At 37.6% G+C, this 25,161-nt stretch overlaps 1 protein-coding gene across 1 annotated transcript in view; it reads left to right on the top strand.

Annotated features, from left to right (window-relative positions):
* FHOD1 (formin homology 2 domain containing 1) overlaps positions 1-25,161 on the top strand; it is a 387,262-nt gene that overhangs the window by 211,230 nt on the left and 150,871 nt on the right. Inside the window, exons 5-9 of the mRNA XM_053719455.1 lie at positions 1,353-1,458; positions 5,920-6,014; positions 6,539-6,650; positions 7,818-7,912; positions 11,066-11,209. Of these exons, the coding sequence (XP_053575430.1) occupies positions 1,353-1,458; positions 5,920-6,014; positions 6,539-6,650; positions 7,818-7,912; positions 11,066-11,209 (552 nt within the window). The remainder of the gene's footprint in view (positions 1-1,352; positions 1,459-5,919; positions 6,015-6,538; positions 6,651-7,817; positions 7,913-11,065; positions 11,210-25,161) is intronic.

Here is a 25,161-nt window from a genome sequence, read left to right on the forward strand (position 1 = left end):
AAACCTGGGTTCTTACCTAAGGTAGTTACTAACAGGAATATCAATCAAGAGATTGTTGTTCCATCTCTGTGTCCTAACCCTTCTTCAAAGAAGGAACGACTTTTGCATAATCTGGACGTAGTCCGTGCCCTGCAATTCTATTTGCAGGCAACTAGGGATTTTCGTCAAACTTCTTCCCTGTTTGTCATTTACTCTGGACAGAGGAGAGGTCAAAAGGCTTTGGCTACCTCTCTCTCTTTTTGGCTTCGTAGCATAATACGATTAGCCTATGAGACTGCTGGACAGCAGCCCCCTGAAAGGATTACAGCTCATTCTACTAGAGCTGTGGCTTCCACCTGGGCCTTTAAAAATGAGGCCTCTGTTGAACAGATTTGCAAGGCTGCGACTTGGTCTTCGCTTCACACTTTTTCAAAATTTTACAAATTTGACACTTTTGCTTCCTCGGAGGCTGTGTTTGGGAGAAAGGTACTTCAGGCAGTGGTTCCTTCTGTTTAATGTTCCTGCCTTGTCCCTCCCTTCATCCGTGTACTTTAGCTTTGGTATTGGTATTCCATAAGTAATGGATGACCCGTGGACTGACTACACTTAACAGGAGAAAACATAATTTATGCTTACCTGATAAATTCCTTTCTCCTGTAGTGTAGTCAGTCCACGGCCCGCCCTGTTTTTACGGCAGGTCTAAATTTTAATTAAACTCCAGTCACCACTGTACCCTATGGTTCCTCCTTTCTCGTCTGCTTTGGTCGAATGACTGACTATGATAGGTGAGGGGAGGAGCTATATAGCAAGCTCTGCTGGGTAATTCTCTTGCAGTTTCCTGTTAGGAAGATAAATATTCCATAAGTAATGGATGACCCGTGGACTGACTACACTACAGGAGAAAGGAATTTATCAGGTAAGCATAAATTATGTTTTTTACGTATGTCAAATGTTGTTTACACTATAATCCTAAATAAAAGACAAATTACAAACTTTCATCTGCTTTTCAAATATACATTCTTTGACATGGTTTTCATGCATGGTACTGGGTTTTCTATTTTTGTTCATTATGCGTCCATACACTTAGAATTATGGGACACAGGGATTTTGTGTATTTCATTTTGTTTGGGAGACTACAGGACAGGCTATTAACGCTTGCAGTTTGTGGCATGAATTGGTAACATGTATGTGCCTCTTTAGAAGATGATGGGTGTAATGAGGTTCTATTAATGACACAGTGTATAAAAAAAAAAGCAGAAGGTGACAGACTTTAGTGAAACTCTGCTCCCTTAAATTACAGAGAATGCCAGGAATTCGAATATGTGTTTTGCCCACTGCTACCAGCCTAACCTCTCACCTATTGTTTTGTGCAGGAAGACAAGGATTTGGTACCTGAGTTTGTCAATTCAGAAGGATTAACCTGCTTGATAAAAGTAGGAGCAGAAGCTGACCAGAATTATCAGAATTATATCCTCAGAGGTTGGTCCTGTGACTGTCTTTGTGTTTAACCTGTTCATGTTGTACATCTCCATGTTTCACTTTTAATGCCCTTAGCACGTGCACAAGTGAATATGTTTTATCATAGACATTGCTTGTTAGATGTACACTATGTCTACAGTTCATCAACACCTTCTAGTGGGCTTATGTGATTTATAGTACATTGCTATCTCTTATAATGGATTCTTCTTGTCACTGTATATTGTAGCGAAGCCTTTAAAATATAATCTCTTTAGTTTTCTCTTATATCCTATTTCATGATGCACTTATGGTCCTACTTATATGCAACTTACTGTTAAAGGGGCATGAAAGGCAAAATGAACATTAGTGATTTATATAGAACATGTCATTTTAAGAGACTTGTTCTGCTTTGTTGAAGACCATATCTTGGTAGGCTCAGAAGCAGCAATGCACTACTGGGAACTATATTTCCAACAAAAAAACAATGGCACTACTTTCATAGATATGGACTAACCCTTATGAGTAATTGTGAAATTTCTTCACTTATATTATTATGGGGTAGTGGTGCTATTATGTATCTTTAAAAACTTTTTAGATCTGATGGGGAGACCCAAAAAAGGCAACAAATAGAAAGCACTCAGACTCAAAACATATTTAATATGCATTTTTTTTAGCAATGTATATGTGATTGTTGTATATAGCTTTAATTAAAACTTAAAGGGACAGTCTACACCAGAATTGTTATTGTTTTAAAAGATAGATAATCCCTTTTTTACCCATTCCCCAGTTTTGCATAACCAACACAGTTATATTTATATATTTTTTACCTCTGTGATTATCTTGTATCTGAGCCTCTGCAAACTGCCCCTTTTTTTCAGTTCTTTTGACAGATTTGCAGTTTAGCCAATCAGTGATTGCTCCCAGGTAACTTCACGTGCATGCGCACAGTGTTATCTATATGAAATTCATGAACTAACACCCTCTAGTGGTGAAAAACCTGTTAAAATGCATTCTTAAGAGGCGGCCTTCAAAGTCTAAGAAATTAGCATATGAACCTCCTAGGTTAAGCTTTCAACTAAGAATACCAAGAGAACAAAGCAAAATTGGTGACAAAAGTAAATTGGAAAATTGTTTAAAATTACATGCCCTATCTGAATCATGAAAGTTTATTTTGGACTTGACTGTCCCTTTAACATTTATTTGACCATTAAAAATGGGAGAACACACTTTAAACAAAATCTGCAACCCCTTTAGACTTATATTATACACTCACAATATCTGGTAAGTGATTTGACTTTTATACTAAGGTCTATGCTATAGTGATTGGTTTAGCTATTTCACGTAACATAGGTTACTTTCTTATTCAAGGTTCATTAAACCACAATTATTTAGCACAGAGGGCAACTCCTTCACCATTCAGTGGTTAGTATATATTGGCTCATATGTCTGTGAACATAGTGATTTGTTCCTTCACAATCAGGTGATTTAAAAATATAAGCCTGTATATATGAACCTAATCTTTATAACCTATATTTGTATTACAGAGTAGAGAGGCTCTGTATTCAGAGGTGTTTAGTAAAGGGTTAAATTGGTTGAGGGTTAAGTTTTATATATCCCTTACAATGTAACATCCTTTGAGAAAGACTCACAACGGCAAAACATGTCAGGGAATGGTGGGGAGAGGATGCGGTCTCTTTGATTCTAATTAATCTGAAGTAATCTTTATTTCCTAATAACTTTACGAGGCTTAAGAATATTACCACTAGCGGCTCATAAAACATGATAAAAACGCATAGTGTCTAATTTATTTGGCAAATAGATGGCATGTGTGTCAGTAATACTAATAGTTTATTATCAGACATAATAATAGATGCGTATTTTAAAACTACAGTGAATCACTAGCTATGGAAGCCATCACATTCTTTTGCAAGATATGCTGTTTATTTACTATGGATGAGATCATTATTATTGTGCAAACATACTTGTCAGTATAAAGTTAACCAGATGTAATATTGTTATTTTATGGACAAGCATAAAGTCAGATCATCATCTCGGCAGATAAGAATTTACACGTAGCATCTAAATATCAGTTGAGCAGCTTAATATCAAGTTGATATCCATTAAATATTTGGAATTGATCATTTAAAAACAACTGAACTAAAGGATTCATTAACAAAATATTATTGGCATAACACAGTATATATTACCAATACTGTACATTGTAAGGGATATATAACTTAACCCTCAACTGATTTAACCCTTTACTCAACAGCTCTAAATAGAATGGTATAATAATCAGAACCTGGAATAAATTAGAAAAATATACATCAGCCTCTCTACTCATAATAGAAATATAGGTTATAAAGATTAGGTTCATATATTGGTAAATCACCTGATCGTGAAGGAACAAATCACTATGTTCACAGACATATGAGCCTATATATACTAACCACTGAATGGTGAAAGAATAAGCAACAAGTTAATTTTACACAAGTTGCCCTCTGTACTAAATAATTGTGGTTTAATAAGAGAGTAACCTACGTTGAGTGAAATAGCTAAACCAATCACTATAGCATAGACCTTAGTATAAGAGCCAATTTACTTACCAGATATTGTGAACATATAATATAGGTCTAAAGGGGTTGCAGATTTTGTTTTTAAGTATATTCTCCCATTTTTAATTGTCAAATAAATGTTAAGTTTTAATTAAAGTTATATACACCAATCACATATACATTTATAAAAAAAAAAACAAAAAAACCATCATGTTAAAAATATTTTTGGACTCTTTCCAAATGTATCCTTTTTTTGTGGTCTCTAACTCATCAGTCACTACTTGGAACTAGCTGGGGATTTGTGGCTACACACACATGTCTTTTGTCACTGGCTCACCATATGTGTCCAGAGAGGTATGCAGTGACGGACACCTTTACCTTTTTATTGGTAATAGGTGCAAGGTCTCATACAAGAACCAAACAGTGCTAGAAACAACCTACATGTTTCATGCCGACAGGCACGTCGTCAGGGATTAGTTCCCAATAGTGAATTACTGCTCTGAAGCTGACTTTAACTATGTGTTTTTAACTCTATTGCAGGAGTAAATAAGTGACAATATGCAAGCAACCATGCAATTATATTAAAATCAATCTTTTTTTTTTTTTTCACACTTTTATGTTCCTTCAATTATTTGTTGCACGCTTATGTTACTTATAACAGATTTCCTTGGCAAGTTTGTAACATACCCTGTATGGGGTTGTAAACATCTTGTGGCTTTTTTATTGAAGGTTTTAATTAATTAGCCCACATCTCTGTATACTGTTCTAAAGCCTCATATAATGTAGTGTTAGTGTTCCCCCTTTGACTGCACCTTGTATAATTATCTTGAAAAAAAAGAAAACTTGTATTATGCTTTGTAGTGTGTTCTCCGGCCATATATTCTGTTGTGTAATCCATTGTTTTTGTATGATGTTATGTATCTGGCATAGTGCATGACACCCTATTATTGATAATACGGTTGTCAAGTACTGACCATTTGGCCTTCATTAGCAAGAAATCAGATTAAAGAGAAATAGCAATACATTAAACCAAACTGAAAACATTTTTATTAGAGCAAAGTCTGAAAACGAAAGAATTAGCATTAAAGGGACATTTCAGTCAAGATTTAAATGCACATAGATTTATTACATCTTTAAATAGAAACATATTTGCAATATACATGTTTGGCAAAAATGCTTCTAGTAAAAGTTATCACTGTTTTAGTGTTAACATTTTTCTCTGCACGTGCATGTGAAGCATAGCGCGATATTGTCACTGCACACACATTTAAAATAATGCAGCTGCTCAGATTATCAATGGGGCTTATATCATGTCAGCAATTAACAAATTGAGTCATTACAAGCACTTTTTTTCTCTACGAGTAAGTGCTGTGTTTAAAATGCTGGTGCACGGTGCATACTTAAATACACTTTTGAAACAGCTGTAGCTATTATTAGAAGCATTTTTGCTAATGCATGTATATTACAAAAATGATTCTGTTCAATACCAAAATGCACCCATGTGGTTTCCAATTTTGGCTGGAATATCCCTTTAACAGTAAGGAACGTTGCATATCAGCCACACGCATTGGTAATGGCAGGAAAGCATCTTATGTTCCAAACATCTAAAATTGTTTCCAAACGCTGCAATGGAACAATGAGTTTGGGCAAACGAGCCTCAGCAACAGCTCTCTTGTTCGGCTGTATCTGGGACAATGCACAGATGGGAAAGTGAAGAAAGCTTTAGAGCTGGAACAGTGGTATTTACAGCTTGTCAGTGAAGGCTGCTGAGGCAGATACTTTATCCCCAGCCACTGCCGCGGGAGGATCAGAACTGAAGTGGCAGTATAGGGATGCTACGTGGCATTACAAGATATGGAGATAACTCGGTGATAAAATGAACTGCCGCACATATCCTCACTTGTACCTTTTTTTTTTCCGCCTGCAGCTCTGAGTCAGATCATGCTGTTTGTGGATGGGATGAATGGAGTGATAAATCATAACGAGACCATCCAGTGGCTGTACACTCTCTGCGGGAGTCCGGTGAGCTTATCCCAAACTTACAAAGCAGACAACTTGTTATAAAACCTCTTGCACATCATTTGTGTTCTGACAAAGTGAGAGAGAGACGGCCATGGGGTTTGGGAAGTTTTACACAGTAATATTGTTCTTTCATTATCATTTTTTTATATCTATTTCTTAAAGCAACTACATCTATGTGCTCTCCCTTCCGCTTTACCTTTTTGTGGTTGTCTACTATTTATGATAGTTTATAATTAATATGACTTAACAAATGTGTTTTTTTAAAAATAAATCTCTACTGACAAAGTCAATAATGAGTGGGTCACAATAAAATAATAATTGTTGATCTGTGTCTTAGTGCACAGCGCTGCTTAGTAGACGCAGAAGATAATTTTTTTCCCATTTACCCTATTTGTGTATAATAATGCAGGTTTTTATATTCAGGCACTTTGATTTCTACAGTGAAAACATTATCACTATTGTCTTTTATATTGCAAGAAAGTTGCACGTCTTACAGTTGCTGGTAACGTTTATTTCTCTCGCAGTACCGACTGGTTGTGAAAACTGCTCTCAAGCTTCTCATAGTTTTTGTGGAATACACAGAATCCAATGCTTCTCTGCTCATTAAGGCAGTAAACACTGTAGATCACAATCGAGGTAAGCAGCCTATGTTCTGACATCTGATACACAATAAGGTTTGTGGATTCATGCATAATTGTTCCACATTCCACAGGCAGTTTAATTTCAACTCATACTTTAAAGGGACAGTATACTGTAAAATAGTTTTTTTCCTTAATGTGTTTCTAATTACTTATACTAGCAGCAGAGTATAAAACATATGAGAAACTGCTTCTTTATGTTTCATTTTGTATATGAAATAGCTGCTTTTGTTCTTTGACACCATAACCCTCCAAAACGGGTTGAGCTTGCAGATCTCCTTATGTTAGCACTTTCGCTACACACAAATGCTTATCTCTGTTTGTATACCTTATCCCAATAAAAGAAAGAACAATTGGAAATTTAACATTGTATTACTTATCTCACATACCTCCCACTGGGCATGTAATTTCTTCTGCTAGCTATGTTTACACAGCTTTTTGAATGCCTATACTTAAGTATAGAAACTTTCAGAGTAGGTAGGGATACCACAGGCGAAATCATCTATTTATTTTGCTGATATAAATATAAACTATTTGTAAATAATTAATACACTGCAGCAGACAAATTAAAGGGGAGAACCTTTTAGGGCAAACGGTCCTTTTATACCTCTGATAAGTCAGTTGTTTGCAATGTCTTGTACTGTATGGTTGCTTAAAAGGACAGTGTACTCAAACATCTTTACTACCAATTCCCCAGCTTTGCACAACCAACATTGTTATATTAATATACTTTATAACATTTAAACGTCTACATTTCTGCCTGTTCCTAAGCCACTACAGACTGCCTCTTATCTCAGTGCATTTTTATAGTTTTTCACAGCAAGACACTGCTATTTCATGTGTGCCCTATAGATGACGTGCTCATTCCTGTGGAGTTACTCATGAGTCAGCACTAATTCGCTTAAATGCAAGTCTATAAATAGCACTGAGATAAGGGGGCTGCCTGCAGAGTGTTATATACAAGGTAATCACAGGGGTGAAAAGTATATTAATATAACAGTGTTGGTTCTGAGGAATGGAAATAAAGAGATTATCTATCTTTTTAAACAATAAATAATTAGGTAAGAACCAAAAGGCCCATTGAGTGTGTCCATATTTAGGTAATATTCAGTATTTAAAATTCTGTGTAAATAAAACTATTCTGCTTATACGTACTGTTTTTCAGGTTCCAGTCCCTGGTCACATTTAATTGAAATCCTAGAGGAGAAAAATGGAGCTGACTCTGAGCTGCTGGTGTTTACTATGACTCTCATTAATAAAGTAGGTTTTTTATCACCATAGTTTTAGTTTTAGATGCATATGTACATACATAAATAGTCTGATTTTATAGAATTGATTTAATCTCACATTGTCGTAGAACCATATCAGAACAAGAGGGTAAATGGCCACTGAACATTGAAGTAGGTTAATCTCCCCTCCCGCCATTGTTTGTTGAGTTAGTTCATTTTCTATCTATCTGGAGTTAGTAAATTTGAGATGGAGTTCTGTACCTGCTGAAGTGTTTGATCTGTACAGTGCATTGTTGTATGAGATTCCAACTTATAGCACCCTGTGCATTTGAGAGCTTTCTTTCTGTAGTTTACCCAACAGATTTATGGACTGAGGCAGGGGCCTGGTACTTGGCCACTCCCATACAGCTTTAAAGGGACAGTCAACTCCAAAATTGTTATTATTTAAAAAGATAGATAAAGCCTTTACTACCCATTCCCCAGCTTTGCACAACCAGCATTGTATTAATAATATACTTTATAACATTTAAGCCTCTACATTTCTGCCTGTTTCTAAGCCACTACAGACAGCCTCTTTTTATTAGCTTTTATTAGCTATTAGACTGGTAATTCATGTGGGCAATATAGATAACATTGTGCTCTCTCCCGTGGAGTTGTGGCTCACACTGCACCAATTGGCTAAAATGCAAGTCAATACATAATAAATAAATAGCCATGTGATCAGGGGGCTGTCAGAAGATGCTTAGATACAAGGTTATCACAGAGGTAAAAAGTATATTAATATAAGTGTTGGTTATGCAAAACTGGGAAATTGGTAATAAAGGGATTATCTTTCTTTTTAAACAAAAAAAAATGTTTGGAGTTGACTGTCCCTTTTAAAGGGACACTGAACCCGAAATCTTTCTTTTGTGATTCAGATAGAGCATGCAATTTTAAGCAACATTCTAATTTACTCCTATTATCATTTTTTCTTTGTCCCCTTGCTATCTTTATTTAAAAAGAAGGCCTCTAAGCTAAGGAGCCAGACAATTTTTGGTTCAGACCCTGGACAGCACTTGGTGGGTGAATTTATCCACCAGTCAGCAAGAACAACCCAAGTTCACCAAAAATGGGCCGGCATCCTAACTTACATTCTTGCTTTTCAAATAAAGTTACCAAGCTAATGAAGAAAATTTGATAATAGGAGTAAGTTAGAAAGTTGCTTAAAATTGCGTGCTCTTTCTGAATCACAAAAGAAAAAAATTAGGTTCAGTGTCCCTTTAACTTGCAACAGCAAAGAGGAGATTGAGACATTGAGACAACACAGGCACACACACATACAAACATTGACACACTCAGACACACTTAAAAACACACTCAGATGCACACACAAACACTCGGAAACACACTCAGACACACACACACACAAAAACACTGACACACACACAAAAACACTCAACACTCAGGCACACACACACACACACAAAACTCAGACATACACACATACAAAATATGTAAACTGCACTGCATTAATTATAAAGCTCATGCCTAGAGCTGCTCCCTGGCTCAGTAGAGCATCAAATGAAAGATAAACAGAGCACTCTAAAAATAAATCACTAAAGAAAAGATTTAGGCGCGCAAACTATGAAAATTCTGCTCTCTGACTCTGTTCCAAGTCTGTCAGTGCACAGCCCTGGGCCGCTTGCCTACCGCTTATGGCCAAGCACCTCTGCTCTCTGCCCACCCCCTGACCCCCCCCTGCCCACCCCTCCTACCTCTTCAGTGCAAACTTATTGTACAGTAACCGTACCGGTCTGGTGGGCATCATACGTGGCTCCTTCACTTTAGAGACAGTGTCAGACAGTCATGCGGTCAGGTGCCAGGCATCCCCCTCATGATTTCCTGGTTCCCGTTTAGAGAGACAGCACAGTAGTGAGTGACTCCACTGCTCCACATGTCACTGAGCAGTGAGCTCAGATAGGCAGGCAGGTTTAGGCTAGCAGCGCAACTTCCCAAGCCCCACAACATGTCCACAACATTCATAGTGAAATTGGGCAGGGAGGAGCAAAGTACAAACAAGCAAAAGCAGCCGTGAAAACTGTTTGTAGAAATTGCTGCGCTGGCTCAAGGGGCAAAAAAATACGTGTCTACAACTTCCCCAGTCCCACTAATGTTCACAAATGCTGGACCCTCTAATAAAAAATATACGCATCTCTACATTGTATTTCTTTGAATTTCAATAAAATGTAAAAAAAAAAAAATAATTTTTTTTTGGTGTGTCACCCCCTGGAGGGTGTCACCCGGGTGTGGCCCGCACCCCCTAGTGATGCCACTGGGTGAAACAGCTGCTATGAGTGTCGGGCAACATTGATTTAATCCTTTGTTAGCCAGCAAATATTTGTGTATTTCAGGTAATAATACATACCTACATTATAGTTCTCTTTTTGGCAGTATTAGATGTAATTTTGCGTCCTGCTTGATTGATTTTGCCATGTTTCCTCACATTCACGTTGTCCATCTTTAATATAATTTTGGACTATATTACTGAACAATACCGAAACAAAACTAGTTACTGTCTTAGGGCAAGATTACAAGTCGTGCGGAAAATCGGTTGCGAATTTGGGGTTGCTCAGCTATTACATTTGAGAAATAACTTTTGTTGCGGGTGCGTTAAGCCGCGTAATGCGTAATTTGCGTGCGTGTTCACATAATCCCCATAGAAGTGTTTCGTGAAACTTTTTTGTTGCGCAAAGCTATTAACTACAGCTCTTCGAGCCGAAAAGGATTGTTGCGTAAAAGACGAATGCGCGTGCACAATCGCCTTTTTTCAAGAATTGTAATACCTGCACAATGGAAAATGATTGCGAAAAGAGCACATCGCGCGCAGGGAAGTCCTAACGCGGTACTTGTAATCTTGCTGTCTGACACTATAGATTGTTGCTGTAATAAAGATGTACACCCTGCATTTTGGAATTGGTTGATATCCAGCAGTTTTAGAAACATATATTTGTCTCTAGTTATGATTACTGGACATTGATTAGAGTAATGACTCATTATATGTACAAATTAGTCATGTGATCTGAGATTTGTCATTTTTAGGTGATACATGATAGAAATGTAGATGATCCCCCATTTCAGAATATGAGTCACAGCTGTAAACAGGAGATATTTGCCTAATGCACACATCCAAATTGTGTTATTGCAGACACTGGCAGCGCTTCCCGACCAGGACTCCTTTTACGACGTCACAGACTGTCTAGAACAGCAGGGAATGGAGAAGATCATTCAACGCCATATGATCAACAAGGGATCTGACCCAGACCTGAAACAGCGGCTTGCAGTGTACGAGGTTAGCCTGTCTTCCTGTTCCAAGTCTTTCACTTTGTTCTAAACGGCTTCCCTGCAGGAAGTGTCCGGATAGCTGAGCCATATCCCCAACTTCTCTATAAACTATCCCACTAGTCTCCAAGTAATGTATTTATTGTTACACAGTTAGTTTAGACGCTTTCAGAAAACAAAACAGTCACTTTTCCAAACACAGAAATTATTTAATCTTTTCAGTTTTCCAACATGATTCTGTGGTATTAAAGGTCAACAAAGGAACTCCAAAAAAGGTTACAATTAAAGGGACAGTCTAAATTAAACTTTCATGATTCAGATAGGGAATGCAAATTTAAACAACTTTCCATTTCACTTTTAGCTTTAACTTTGCTTTGTTCTTTTGGTATTCTTTGTTGAAAGCTAAATCTAGGTAGACTCATATGCTAATTTCTAAGCCCTTGATGGCCACCCCTAATTTCAATGCATTTGGCAGTTTTTACAGCTAGAGGGTGTTAGTTCATGTGTGCTATACAGATAACACTGTGACCACGCCCGTGGAGTTACAAATGAGAGGCCACAGATTGGCTAAATGCAAGTCTGTCAAAAGAACTGAAAAAAGAGGGCAGTCTGCAAAGGCTTAGATACAAGGTAATCACAGAGGTAAAAAGTATATTACTATAACACTGTTGGTTATGCAAAACTGTGAAATGGGTAATAAAGGGATTATCTATCTTTTTAAACAATAACAATTCTGCACTAGACTGTCCCTTTGAGGTAGAAATGATATGGAGAAATATGGGCTGCGGAAAGACATGGCAGTTAAAGCACTACTCCTAACATTTTCTGTCATTTTTGTATATCCATAATATATATTAGCAATTAAATACTGTATATACTAAAAGTAATTTAAAAATTGCATTTTGTTAGCAAAGGTTTGCATAGTTTTCCAGTGCAGGAACATATAACTATTGAAAAGAATCTTGGGTACGTTTATCTTATTTCATCTGTTGGGGCCGATATAAATGAGCTCCTGCACTGATTAAGCCATTACTGTGTAGCATGTAGCTGGGTAAAAAACTTGAGGGTTTTTGTATGTACTCCAGTCTTCCTTGGGCAGTGGAAACAATGTGTTTAATGTCAGTTTAATAGACATGATGCAATACCCATCACTGCTGCAATATTTGCTGTGAACACACCTTGCTTGCTACCTACCTACAGCAGCCTATCTAAATGAGGAAAAAGCACCAGTAGTAAGTAATCTGACTGATCAATATAGGATTGTGTCTTTGTGGTAGCTCAGTCTGGTTACTGGTAATGTTCTCACCTATTTACTACAACCACCCACACCTTGTATCCACTTTAGATCTAGTATACTGAAGATGTAATTCTGCATACAATTATATACCATTGAAATACACACTGTTTGTTTTGCTTGCTTTTTCTTTTATATAAAAATTCAGAAAATCTAATTTTTTCTGTCATGATTCAGATAGTGCATATAATTTTAAACAGCTTACCACTTTACTTCTATTATTAAATTCATCTTGGTATCCTTTGATGAAGGAGCAGCATTGCACTACTGGGAGCTAGCTGAACACATAGGTTGCGCCATATACAGTATCTCACAAAAGTGAGTACACCCCTCACATATTTGTAAATATGTTATTATATCTTTTCATGTGACAACACTGAAGAAATGCCACTTTGCTACAATGTAAAGTAGTGAGTGTACAGCCTGTAGAACAGTGTAAATTGCCTCACCATGTTTATTCAGCTAGCACCCAGTAGTGCATTGCTGCACCTTCAACAAAGGATCCAAGAGAATTAAGCAAATTTGATAATAGTTAATAATGTAAATTAGAAAGCTGATTAAAATTGCATGATCTATCTGAATCATGAAAGATAATTTGGGGTTTTATGTCCCTTTAATTTTTATGTTACGGTCGCTCTAAGGTGGAACATGGAGGGAGGGTGAGTCTCAGTTTTCAGTTTGGGATGCAGGACATTTTGAACATTCTTGTTCTCTCTCTTATAGAGTCGGAGCAGTAAAATACTTGCTCATAAGAAAGATAACCTATGAACACTTTTTATTTATTAAAGGGAGTGAAATTGTTTATAGATTTACATATAAGATATATGTTGTGTGCGTATATATATATATATATATATATATATATATCTCTTTTGGGGGCTGCAGGGAAAGACTCCAGCGGTCAGATGTAACCCCTGCGACACTACTGGACTCATTAGAACACTTTGTGGTTTTCATATATTCTGGCAGTAAAAAGAGTACAGATTCAGAGAGATGTAATGTTTGCCATTGCCTTATGGAGGTTATTTTAAAACCCTTCTAATAATTAACAAATACTGAGTACTGATTGGTTGATGATCACAAAACCTTAAAAGGACATTAAACCCCAAAATGTTCTTTCGTTATTCAGATAGAGGATACAATTTTTAAAACGTTTCTAATTTACTTCTATTATCAAAAATGTATCATTCTCATGTTATTCTTTGTTAAAGAGATACCTAGGTAGGTAGCGTGCACATGCCTGAAGCACTACAGGACAGGAAATAGTGCTGCCATCTAGTGCTCCTGCTTATCTATAACATTGTTGCAAAACTGCTGCTATATAGTGCTGCAGACACATGCACAGTCTTGAGCTTACAGCTCTGCTTTTTATATAAGGATAACAAGAAAACGAAGAAAATATAAAAGTAAATTAGAAAGTTGTTTAAAATGTTATGTTCTATCTAAATCATGAAAGAAAATTGGGTTTTATGTCCCTTTAATGGGGTTAATTTTATGCTTAGTTCCACTTCTTCAGACATCTGTGTTGTTATGACTCATGGAATCACTGAAACCACAGATGGTACCAAATTAGTTGCTGCAGATCAGATTCAAGAGCGCGTGGCATTGATTGGGCTGAAGTTGCACTCACTTTCCCTTTATTATTCCATAGTTTAATAAAAAAATAACACAAGTAAAAATAATAATAGAGTTACACTTTTTCGATGTTATTATGTGTATATAATATTTAGATTTTTGATGTTTGAATAATAAGGAGGTGGGTCCTAAACCGTTTTAAAACCTTGGCAGGCTGTGGGAAGTTAAAGGGACAGTAAAGCCAAATCTAAAGTTTCATGACTCAGATAGGGCATGCAATTTTAAACAACTTTCCTATTTACTTTTATCATCAAATTTGCTTTGTTCCCTTGGTGGTATTTTTGAAAAGCTAAACCTAGCTAGGCTCAAACTGATTTCTAAACAGTTGAAAACCGCCTCCAAGCTCAGAGCATTTTGAAAGTTTTTCACAGTTAGACTATGCTAGTTCACATGTGTCATATAGATAACATTGTGCTCACTCCCGTGAAGTTATTTAGGAGTCTTCACTGATTGACTACACTGCATGTCTGTCAAAGGCACTTTTTACAAGGTAATCACAGAGGTAAAAAGTATATTAATATAACTGTGTTGGTTATGCAAAAACGGGGAATGGGTAATAAAGGGATTATCTATCCTTTTAAATAAAAACATTTTAGTGTAGACTGTCCCTTTAAGGTCAATACGTTAGTCGGAGTAGCCAAAAGGCGTAAGACCTATTGCTTTTCATATTGATTTTAACGGAGTGACACGTTTTTTTTTTTTTTTTAATCTGTGTTCCATGTGATTTGTTATATAGTATTTCTTTAGTTTTACTTTGCGATCTGCTCCCTTTGTTCACATATATCAGTTGCCTGGTTTCAAATCACAGCAATGAAACTCAATCTTTTATTCTAATGTGAATAAAAAAATCCTCTATCTTATTATGTCAGTGGAACTGGTAGAGCAAACGATCAGATCTCACAGTACTGTGGTCTTCAGTCAGCAGTATGGAAGGATATAATTACAAATCTTAGCCTTTCCAGATGAGATCAGTGTATGGTCATACAAATGGCTACCTTAGATTATAAAACTGCCTAGTAATCAACATCTTCATGAAGAGAGATTTTATGTGATTCATTATGGTCATGTTAAAATAAGAAAATGTGACAGCAGTTTGTGCAAATTGTTAATTCAGGACACAAATAAAGTAGCACAGCTTATTTTATGAGAAGAATGCAGTATTTAGGGGTTTTCAGCTATAGGGCATGATTCTAAAAAGCTCTCTTTGTTTGTGAGATTGTATAAGAAAATAAAAACGCAGTAAAAAAAATAAATTGTTCTGCATAAATTTTATGGAAAAAATAAAATTTGTATTGAAATTGTGCTGTAAAGAAATGATTTAAGGTGCACAATATAAATCGTAATAAAACTACACTGCACATGCAGAAAACACAGTGAAATGTGTATTAAAAATACAAAGTTCAAAGTGTATTACTTTCCTTATTGTAAAATGTGTTTCCCGGTCTCTGCTAATTGGGTGAACAGGGGTGTTCCATGGGTGTTGCTAAAATATCTCTGCCAAGTCTGGTATATTCTGTAAACATTTTACCCCTATAGATCTTGCTGTTTTTTTTCTCACCAACTAAAAAGTGTCAGCTTGATTTCTCACATGTGATGCAGCAAAGTTTTAATAATCAGGCCCATAGTCTTACTAGCTAGTAAGAAGTTTAAAGTGATGGTAAATTTCAGACTTTAAGATTGTTGTAAAGAAAAATATATTAAGTGAATATTTTACAATAAAATATTTATAATCCTACTTGGTATCTTCTTTTCCTCCACACCCCTTCATTTCCTCTTTTGGCTGGGCTGTGACATAGAGAGCAGCCCCACCTACTCTAAGGGGCTGGACTTCAAAAGTGTTATATGACGCACACACTGATTGGATATTCATTGGAATTGTCATAAAAGTTAAAAAGAGTTCATCCCAGTGGGCCGGCATAACATTGTAATAGAAGCATTAATATAGGCACAGATTTAACCCTTTTTATGGATAGATTTAAAAAAAAAAAAAAAAAAAGAATAAAAAAACTACATGTATCATTGCCATAAAAAAAAAAAAATTACATATATGGCTAAAATTTACCATCACTTTAAGTCATCCAAGACAGCAGAGACCCAGAGGTGGATTTCATAGAGTCTCGAATTTAGAGATCGTATGACAGGAATAAATGTGCTCATGATCAATAATAATTATAATAATTATAAAATAATCTCTGTTATTTAACAAAAACTAATCCGAAAAAGACACAAAGTGGTAGATATTATAAATTGTAAAGTTATTGAGATGATTAATCCTGTAAAAATAATTGATCATATTCTTCTTTTCAATTGCACCAAGCGATGGCATAACAGTATTTATCATTTCAAAAAAGGAAAGCGATTCTGTTTTACAGTAATATGGCTGATTTTCCATATATTCCGTCCGATAGTTTGAAATATAAAAAATCTTTCATTCTGCTTGACTGAATTATAAGGCTTTTAGCTTCTGTAAAATGGAATATGTACAGATTATCAATACATCAAGTACTGGATGCTTATTAAAATGTTAGCATTTAGTGATATCACTCCGATGTCTAACAGGTCACATTATCACTCTGATGTCTAACAGGTCACCACCAGCTGTGGTCCACATTCTAAGGTTAATTAAGGTCTTACCAGCATAGATTCTCCAGCTGTTCTCAGTGAAGCGGTCAGCCCTTCCAGGTGATGTGGCTTGTTTCCAGTCAAACTTGGCTCCTAAGTCAATTATATAAAGCTTAAAGGGACAGTAAACATGTTGTAATTACAAGACATTTCTGTTGTGTTGCTATAGAATAACATATCAGCCAAGTCTTAATGTTTTTAGAAAAAGCATCCTTTCTCTTGTAAGGTGTATCCAGTCCACGGATCATCCATTACTTGTGGGATATTCTCCTTCCCAACAGGAAGTTGCAAGAGGATCACCCACAGCAGAGCTGCTATATAGCTCCTCCCCTAACTGCTATATCCAGTCATTCTCTTGCAACTCTCAACAAGCATGGAGGTAGTAAGAGGAAAGTGGTCAAATGTAGCTGTTATCTTGCTTCAATCAAAAGTTTGTTATTTTTAAATGGTACCGGAGTTGTACTATTTTGTCCCAGGCAGAAAAATAGAAGAATCTGCCTGTGATTTCTATGATCTTAGCAGGTTGTAACTAAGATCCATTGCTGTTCTCACACATGACTGAAGAGAGAGTTAACTTCAGCGGGGGAATGGCGTGCAGGTTATCCTGCTATGAGGTATGTGCAGTTAAGATTTTTTCTAGAAGATGTGAATGCTAGAAAATACTACCGATACCAAATTTGTGTAAGGTAAGCCTGAATACAGTTATTTAATAGCGACTGGTATCATGCTTACTTTCTGAGGTAATACTCTTTTATATTTACAATATAAAACGTTTGCTGGCATGTTTAAACGTTTTTATATATTCTTTGGTGATAAAACTTTATTGGGGCCTAGTTTTTTCCACATGGCTGGCTTAAATTTGCCTAGAAACAGTTTCCTGAGGCTTTCCACTGTGTTACTATGAGTGGGAGGGGCCTAATTTAGCGCTTTTTTTGCGCAGTAACTTGTACAGACTGAGACATCCAGGTTCCTCCAGGAGTCCCCTGAATGCTATAGGACATCTCTAAAGGGCTCTTAGGCTTTCCAAAATCGTTTATTGGGGAAGGTAGGCCCACAGCAAGGCTGTGGCAGTTGGTGTGACTGTTAAAAAACGTTTATATCGTTTTTTTGATCCGTTTTTTGAACTAAGAGGTTAATCATCCATTTACAAGTGGGTGCAATGCTCTGTTAGCTTATTATACACACTGTAAAAATTTCATTTGATTTACTGCCTTTTTTCACTGTTTTTCAAATTCTGTCAAAATTTGTATCTCCTAAAGGCACAGTACCGTTTCTTATATTTGCTTGTTAACTTGATTTAAAGTGTTTTCCAAGCTTGCTAGTCTCATTGCTAGTCTGTACAAACATGTCTGACATAGAGGAAACTCCTTGTTCATTATGTTTAAAAGCCATGGTGGAACCCCCTCTTAGAATGTGTACCAAATGTACTGATTTCACTTTAAGCAATAAAGATCATATTCTGTCTTTAAAAAATGTATCACCAGAGGAATCTGACGAGGGGGAAGTTATGCCGACTAACTCTCCCCACGTGTCAGATCCTTTGACTCCCGCTCAAGGGACTCACGCTCAAATGGCGCCAAGTACATCTAGGGCGCCCATAGCGTTTACTTTTCAAGACATGGCGGCAGTCATGGATAATACACTGTCAGCGGTATTAGCCAGACTACCTGAATTTACAGGAAAGCGAGATAGCTCTGGAGTTAGACGAAATACAGAGCATACTGACGCTTTAAGAGCTATGTCTGATACTGCCTCACAATATGCAGAAGCTGAAGAAGGAGAGCTTCTTTCTGTGGGTGATGTTTCTGACTCAGGGAAGATGATGCAACCTGATTCTGATATTTCTACATTTAAATTTAAGCTTGAACACCTCCGCGTGTTACTCAGGGAGGTTTTAGCTGCTCTGAATGACTGTGATACAATTGCAGTGCCAGAGAAATTGTGTAGACTGGATAAATACTATGCAGTGCCGGTGTGCACTGATGTTTTTCCAATACCTAAAAGGTTTACAGAAATTATTACTAAGGAATGGGATAGACCAGGTGTGCCGTATTCTCCCCCTCCTATTTTTAGAAAAATATTTCCAATAGACGCCACCACACGGGACTTATGGCAGACAGTTCCTAAGGTGGAGGGAGCAGTTTCTACTCTAGCAAAGCGTACTACTATCCCTGTCGAGGACAGTTGTGCTTTCTTAGATCCAATGGATAAAAAGTTAGAGGGTTACCTTAAGAAAATGTTTATTCAACAAGGTTTTATCCTACAGCCCCTTGCATGCATTGCTCCTGTCACTGCTGCTGCGGCGTTCTGGTTTGAGTCTCTGGAAGAGGCTTTACAGGTAGCGACTCCATTGGATGACATACTTGACAAGCTTAGAACACTTAAGCTAGCCAATTCTTTTGTTTCTGATGCCATTGTTCATTTGACTAAACTAACGGCTAAGAATTATGGTTTTGCTATACAGGCGCACAGAGCGCTATGGCTTAAATCATGGTCAGCTGACGTTACTTCAAAGTCTAAGCTGCTTAACATTCCCTTCAAGGGGCAGACCCTATTTGGGCCTGGTTTGAAGGAGATTATTGCTGATATCATTGGTGGAAAAGGTCATGCCCTTCCTCAGGATAGGTCCAAAGCAAGGGCCAAACAGTCTAATTTTCGTGCCTTTCGAAACTTCAAAGCAAGTGCGGCATCAACTTCCTCTAATGCAAAACAAGAGGGAACTTTTGCTCAGTCCAAGACGGTCTGGAGACCTAACCAGGCCTGGAACAAAGGTAAGCAGGCCAAAAAGCCTGCTGCTGCCTCTAAGACAGCATGAAGGAACGGCCCCCTATCCGGTAACGGATCTAGTAGGGGGCAGACTTTCGCTCTTCGCCCAGGCGTGGGCAAGAAATGTCCAGGATCCCTGGGCGTTGGAAATTATATCCCAGGGATATCTTCTGGACTTCAAGGCTTCCCCCCCAAAAGGGAGATTTCACCTTTCACAATTATCTGCAAACCAGATAAAGAGAGAGGCATTCTTACACTGTGTACAAGACCTCCTAGTTATGGGAGTGATCCACCCAGTTCCAAAGGAGGAACAGGGGCAGGGATTTTACTCAAACTTGTTTGTGGTTCCCAAAAAAGAGGGAACCTTCAGACCAATTTTGGATCTAAAGATCTTAAACAAATTCCTCATGGTTCCATCATTCAAGATGGAGACTATTCGTACCATCCTACCTATGATCCAGGAGGGTCAATACATGACTACAGTGGATTTAAAGGATGCTTATCTTTACATTCCGATACACAAAGATCATCAATCAAGAGATTGTTGTTCCGTCTTGTGTCCTAATCCTTCTTCGAAGAAGGAACGTCTATTACACAATCTGGACGTGGTTCGTGCTTTAAAGTTTTACTTACAAGCTATTAAAGATTTTCGTCAAACATCTGCTTTGTTTGTTGTCTACTCTGGACAGAGGAGAGGTCAAAAGGCTTCGGCAACCTCTCTTTCTTTTTGGCTAAGAAGTATAATCTGCTTAGCCTATGAGACTGCTGGCCAGCAGCCTCCAGAAAGGATTACGGCTCATTATACTAGAGCAGTGGCTTCCACATGGGCCTTTAAAAATGAGGCTTCTGTTGAACAGATTTGCAAGGCGGCGACTTGGTCTTCGCTTCATACTTTTTCAAAATTCTACAAATTTGATACTTTTGCTTCTTTGGAGGCTATTTTTGGGAGAAAGGTTTTACAGGCAGTGGTACCTTCCGTTTAAGTAACTGCCTTGTCCCTCCCTTCATCCGTGTACTTTAGCTTTGGTATTGGTATCCCATAAGTAATGGATGATCCGTGTACTGGATACATCTTACAAGAGAAAACATAATTTATGCTTACCTGATAAATTTATTTCTCTTGTGGCGTATCCAGTCCACGGCCCGCCCTGTCATTTTAAGGCAGGTATTTTTTAATTTTAAGCTACAGTCACCACTGCACCCTATGGTTTCTCCTTTCTCTGCTTGTTTTCGGTCGAATGACTGGATATGGCAGTTAGGGGAGGAGCTATATAGCAGCTCTGCTGTGGGTGATCCTCTTGCAACTTCCTGTTGGGAAGGAGAATATCCCACAAGTAATGGATGATCCGTGGACTGGTTACACCACAAGAGAAATAAATTTATCAGGTAAGCATAAATTATGTTTTTTACTGCAATTATTTTCAATAGTCATACTCCATCGACACTAGTCTTAAAGAGGCTGCTCCTAGGTGGTAAATCGCCATAGAACATGCTACTGAGCTGTTGTTTGTTCCTGGTAGAGCGCTTCTCTCTTCATATGCAAATTAATATGACCCTGGGGAGGTCTCTTTAAGGGTTTTGGGGGAAACCAGACGTGGACTCCTTGCCCAGTGTGCTTAGAGGAATGGAAGGAGGCCGAAACGATCATCTTGGGTTGTCATGTTCCTTGTTCAGAGTAGAATTGCCTGGGATTTCGGGGCTAGACTGACCTTACTTGGCGGGATCAGACTGATATACTTCAGCAAAGTGCTCCTCTGTAAAAAGCACAACTGGTCTAAAAGAGGCTGCTCCTTGGTGGTAAATCGCCATAGAACTAGCTGATGAGCTGTTGTTCGTTCCTGGTAGAGTGCTTCTCTCTTTGTATCCACCATTCGTCTTATTAGGAAGAGCCAATCTGGACTTTAGTCCACAGACAATAAGGCTAATCACTATCACAAAGTTAGTATAACAAATTGATTTACTGTTGTTATCTAATAAAGCCAAGTAAGGACAGATATGTAGCAGAGTTAGTCAGAGAAGTCAGCAGATGCATTTCAAGTTCTGAAAGTTGGAAATTTTCATATCTAAATTACATGAAAAGAGATAAAAATAAGCAATGATAATGTTGCAAAGTTGTTTTATTACATACAGGGAGTGCAGAATTATTAGGCAAATTAGTATTTTGACCACATCATCCTCTTTATGCATGTTGTCTTACTCCAAGCTGTATAGGCTTGAAAGCCTACTACCAATTAAGCATATTAGGTGATGTGCATCTCTGTAATGAGAAGGGGTGTGGTCTAATGACATCAACACCCTATATCAGGTGTGCATAATTATTAGGCAACTTCCTTTCCTTTGGCAAAATGGGTCAAAAGAAGGACTTGACAGGCTCAGAAAAGTAAAAAATAGTGAGATATCTTGCAGAGGGATGCAGCACTCTTAAAATTGCAAAGCTTCTGAAGCGTGATCATCGAACAATCAAGCGTTTCATTCAAAATAGTCAACAGGGTTGCATGAAGCGTGTGGAAAAACCAAGGCGCAAAATAACTGCCCATGAACTGAGAAAAGTCAAGCGTGCAGCTGCCAAGATGCCACTTGCCACCAGTTTGGCCATATTTCAGAGCTGCAACATCACTGGAGTGCCCAAAAGCACAAGGTGTGCAATACTCAGAGACATGGCCAAGGTAAGAAAGGCTGAAAGACGACCACCACTGAACAAGACACATAAGCTGAAACGTCAAGACTGGGCCAAGAAATATCTCAAGACTGATTTTTCTAAGGTTTTATGGACTGATGAAATGAGAGTGAGTCTTGATGGGCCAGATGGATGGGCCCGTGGCTGGATTGGTAAAGGGCAGAGGGCTCCAGTCCGACTCAGACACCCGCAAGGTGGAGGTGGAGTACTGGTTTGGGCTGGTATCATCAAAGATGAGCTTGTGGGGCCTTTTCGGGTTGAGGATGGAGTCAAGCTCAACTCCCAGTCCTACTGCCACTTACTGGAAGACACCTTCTTCAAGCAGTGGTACAGGAAGAAGTCTGCATCCTTCAAGAAAAACATGATTTTCATGCAGGACAATGCTCCATCACACGTGTCCAAGTACTCCACAGCGTGGCTGGCAAGAAAGGGTATAAAAGAAGAAAATCTAATGACATGGCCTCCTTGTTCACCTGATCTGAACCCCATTGAGAACCTGTGGTCCATCATCAAATGTGAGATTTACAAGGAGGGAAAACAGTACACCTCTCTGAACAGTGTCTGGGAGGCTGTGGTTGCTGCTGCACGCAATGTTGATGGTGAACAGATCAAAACACTGACAGAATCCATGGATGGCAGGCTTTTGAGTGTCCTTGCAAAGAAAGGTGGCTATATTGGTCACTGATTTGTTTTTGTTTTGTTTTTGAATGTCAGAAATGTATATTTGTGAATGTTGAGATGTTATATTGGTTTCACTGGTAAATATAAATAATTGAAATGGGTATATATTTGTTTTTTGTTAAGTTGCCTAATAATTATGCACAGTAATAGTCACCTGCACACACAGATATCCCCCTAAAATAGCTATAACTAAAAACAAACTAAAAACTACTTCCAAAACTATTCAGCTTTGATATTAAAGGGCCACTGTAAGTAAATATTTTCTATGCCTGTTACTAACTAACTACCCCAAATACGCTTTTTATCAATAGCATTTCATTAACATATCTCTACCGTATATCAGAAATCTTGTCTGCAAATTTAATTGTTTTCCAAACCCACTCTGTGGGTATCCTTTGCTCTGTACCAATCCGTTTACAATACCTAGGTTTCAACATGGCGCTTTAAACACAAAGTTATTGGTTTAAGTATTTTGAACATGCAGTGCTGAAAATAGTGGGCAGGATAACGTGACATCATCGGCAAATAAAAGATATAACTTTTAGATCGTTATGAAACTTTGTTTTGGAGAAAATATAGGTCAGTAGGTTTTAATTAATGTTTATTAACTTTAATATCTTAGTTGTTTAGCTTAAAAATTATAACAGAAAGTAATCCTTTAATGAGTTTTTTGGGTTCATTGAGAACATGGTTGTTGTTCAATAATAAAATTAATCCTCAAAAATACAACTTGCCTAATAATTCTGCACTCCCTGTATAACTAAACATTTTATATGCAAATCTCAAGTATCAGGCCTGCAGAGAGATCCCTCTTATCACTCTAATTGCCTAGCCAGTAATCTTCTTATCCCAGCATTAGGTGAAATGATCAGCTGGGAATAACACAAGGACAAAGATAAGGGATAACAAATGGTCACTACAAGGCCAAAGGGAATGACAGGCAGACAGATGTCACACAGTTACAGAGATAAGACAAACTCACGGTCAGGTTCAGATTACAGGGTCAGCAACAGATAAGCAGTGTATCACAGTACCAAAGGTTAAACAGATTAAGGTTAAAGTTCAAGTCATGTCAGCAACATTATTAGAAAGCAGAGGTACCAGAGAGAAATCCAGGAGCAGGTGAAGAGACAAGCCAAAGGTGAGCAACGAGTAATTCAATAAACGCCAGCAGACCTAGATAGCACAAAGCAAAGTAAAGGAAGCGGGAAGAACGTTATAAAGGAAAAAAAAGGTGCTAAACAGAAGAGCAATAAAAGCTCATGCACTAATATACTAATAGCAAACCTAAGTATCAAATAATAGTATTCGTATTAAAACAACAACCCCCATAGCGTGCCTGCGCCAACTGAAAAATCAAAACAGTTCCCAAGGATTCCACTCTGTCCACAATTCTTCCAAAAGGACTGTATCTGTGTTTGTTGAGAGATGTTTTGCATTGGCGTAGTGTTTCCAAACACCTTGTAAACAAGTGTAAAATACTCACAGAATAGTATTGGATAAACGGCTCCACAAACGGTCAAGAAAATAGAAAACAAACTTCTTTGAATAAAAAAGGTAGCTTTTATTTAGCTCAACCTGTTTCATTTGTAGTTTATATTAGCACATCCATATAGTATTTTATAAAATATTAACACATGAATAGAGAATTATATAAAGGCCATGTAAAATGTGATGAATGTTTTGAACGTTATAAAGGAAAAAAGGTGCTAAACACAAACAAGGTTTGAAACACAGAAGAGCAATAATAGCGCCTGCACTAATATACTAATAGCAAACCATAGTATCAAATAATAGTATTCGTATTAAAACAACAACCCCAATAGCGCGCCTGCGCCAACTGAAAAAATAGCGCTCCTGAAAAATAAAAACAGTACCTGCATTAAAACAGCATGCCAACAAAGACAACAGCGCACCTGCACTAAGTAGATCAGCACGCCCACATATGCCTCACTGTGTACCAGCGCTCATATAAACAGCGCACCTGAACTTCTATAGCGCGTCTCACAGCATACCTGAGCCGCAGGGCAAGCAGTATAACATCAAGGTGTTCACTGTCCCTTTAAGGTCTGGAGGATACAGTGTGGTCCCCTTTTCTTTTTATCTTGTTCTTGACCACGACATCCCACTCTACATCCATAGCTCTCTCCATTGATAACACAAAAGGTGCTATTCCTAACTCTTAATGAATCATTTGTGTCCCCTGTATGGCTTTGTACATATACAGTATGTAGCGTTGGAATTGTCTCATTTGCAAAGAAACAATCTTTTTTATTTATTAGAATTT

The sequence above is a fragment of the Bombina bombina genome, chromosome 1 (assembly GCF_027579735.1).
Source record: "Bombina bombina isolate aBomBom1 chromosome 1, aBomBom1.pri, whole genome shotgun sequence".
In the NCBI taxonomy this organism is placed as follows: Eukaryota; Metazoa; Chordata; class Amphibia; order Anura; family Bombinatoridae; genus Bombina; species Bombina bombina.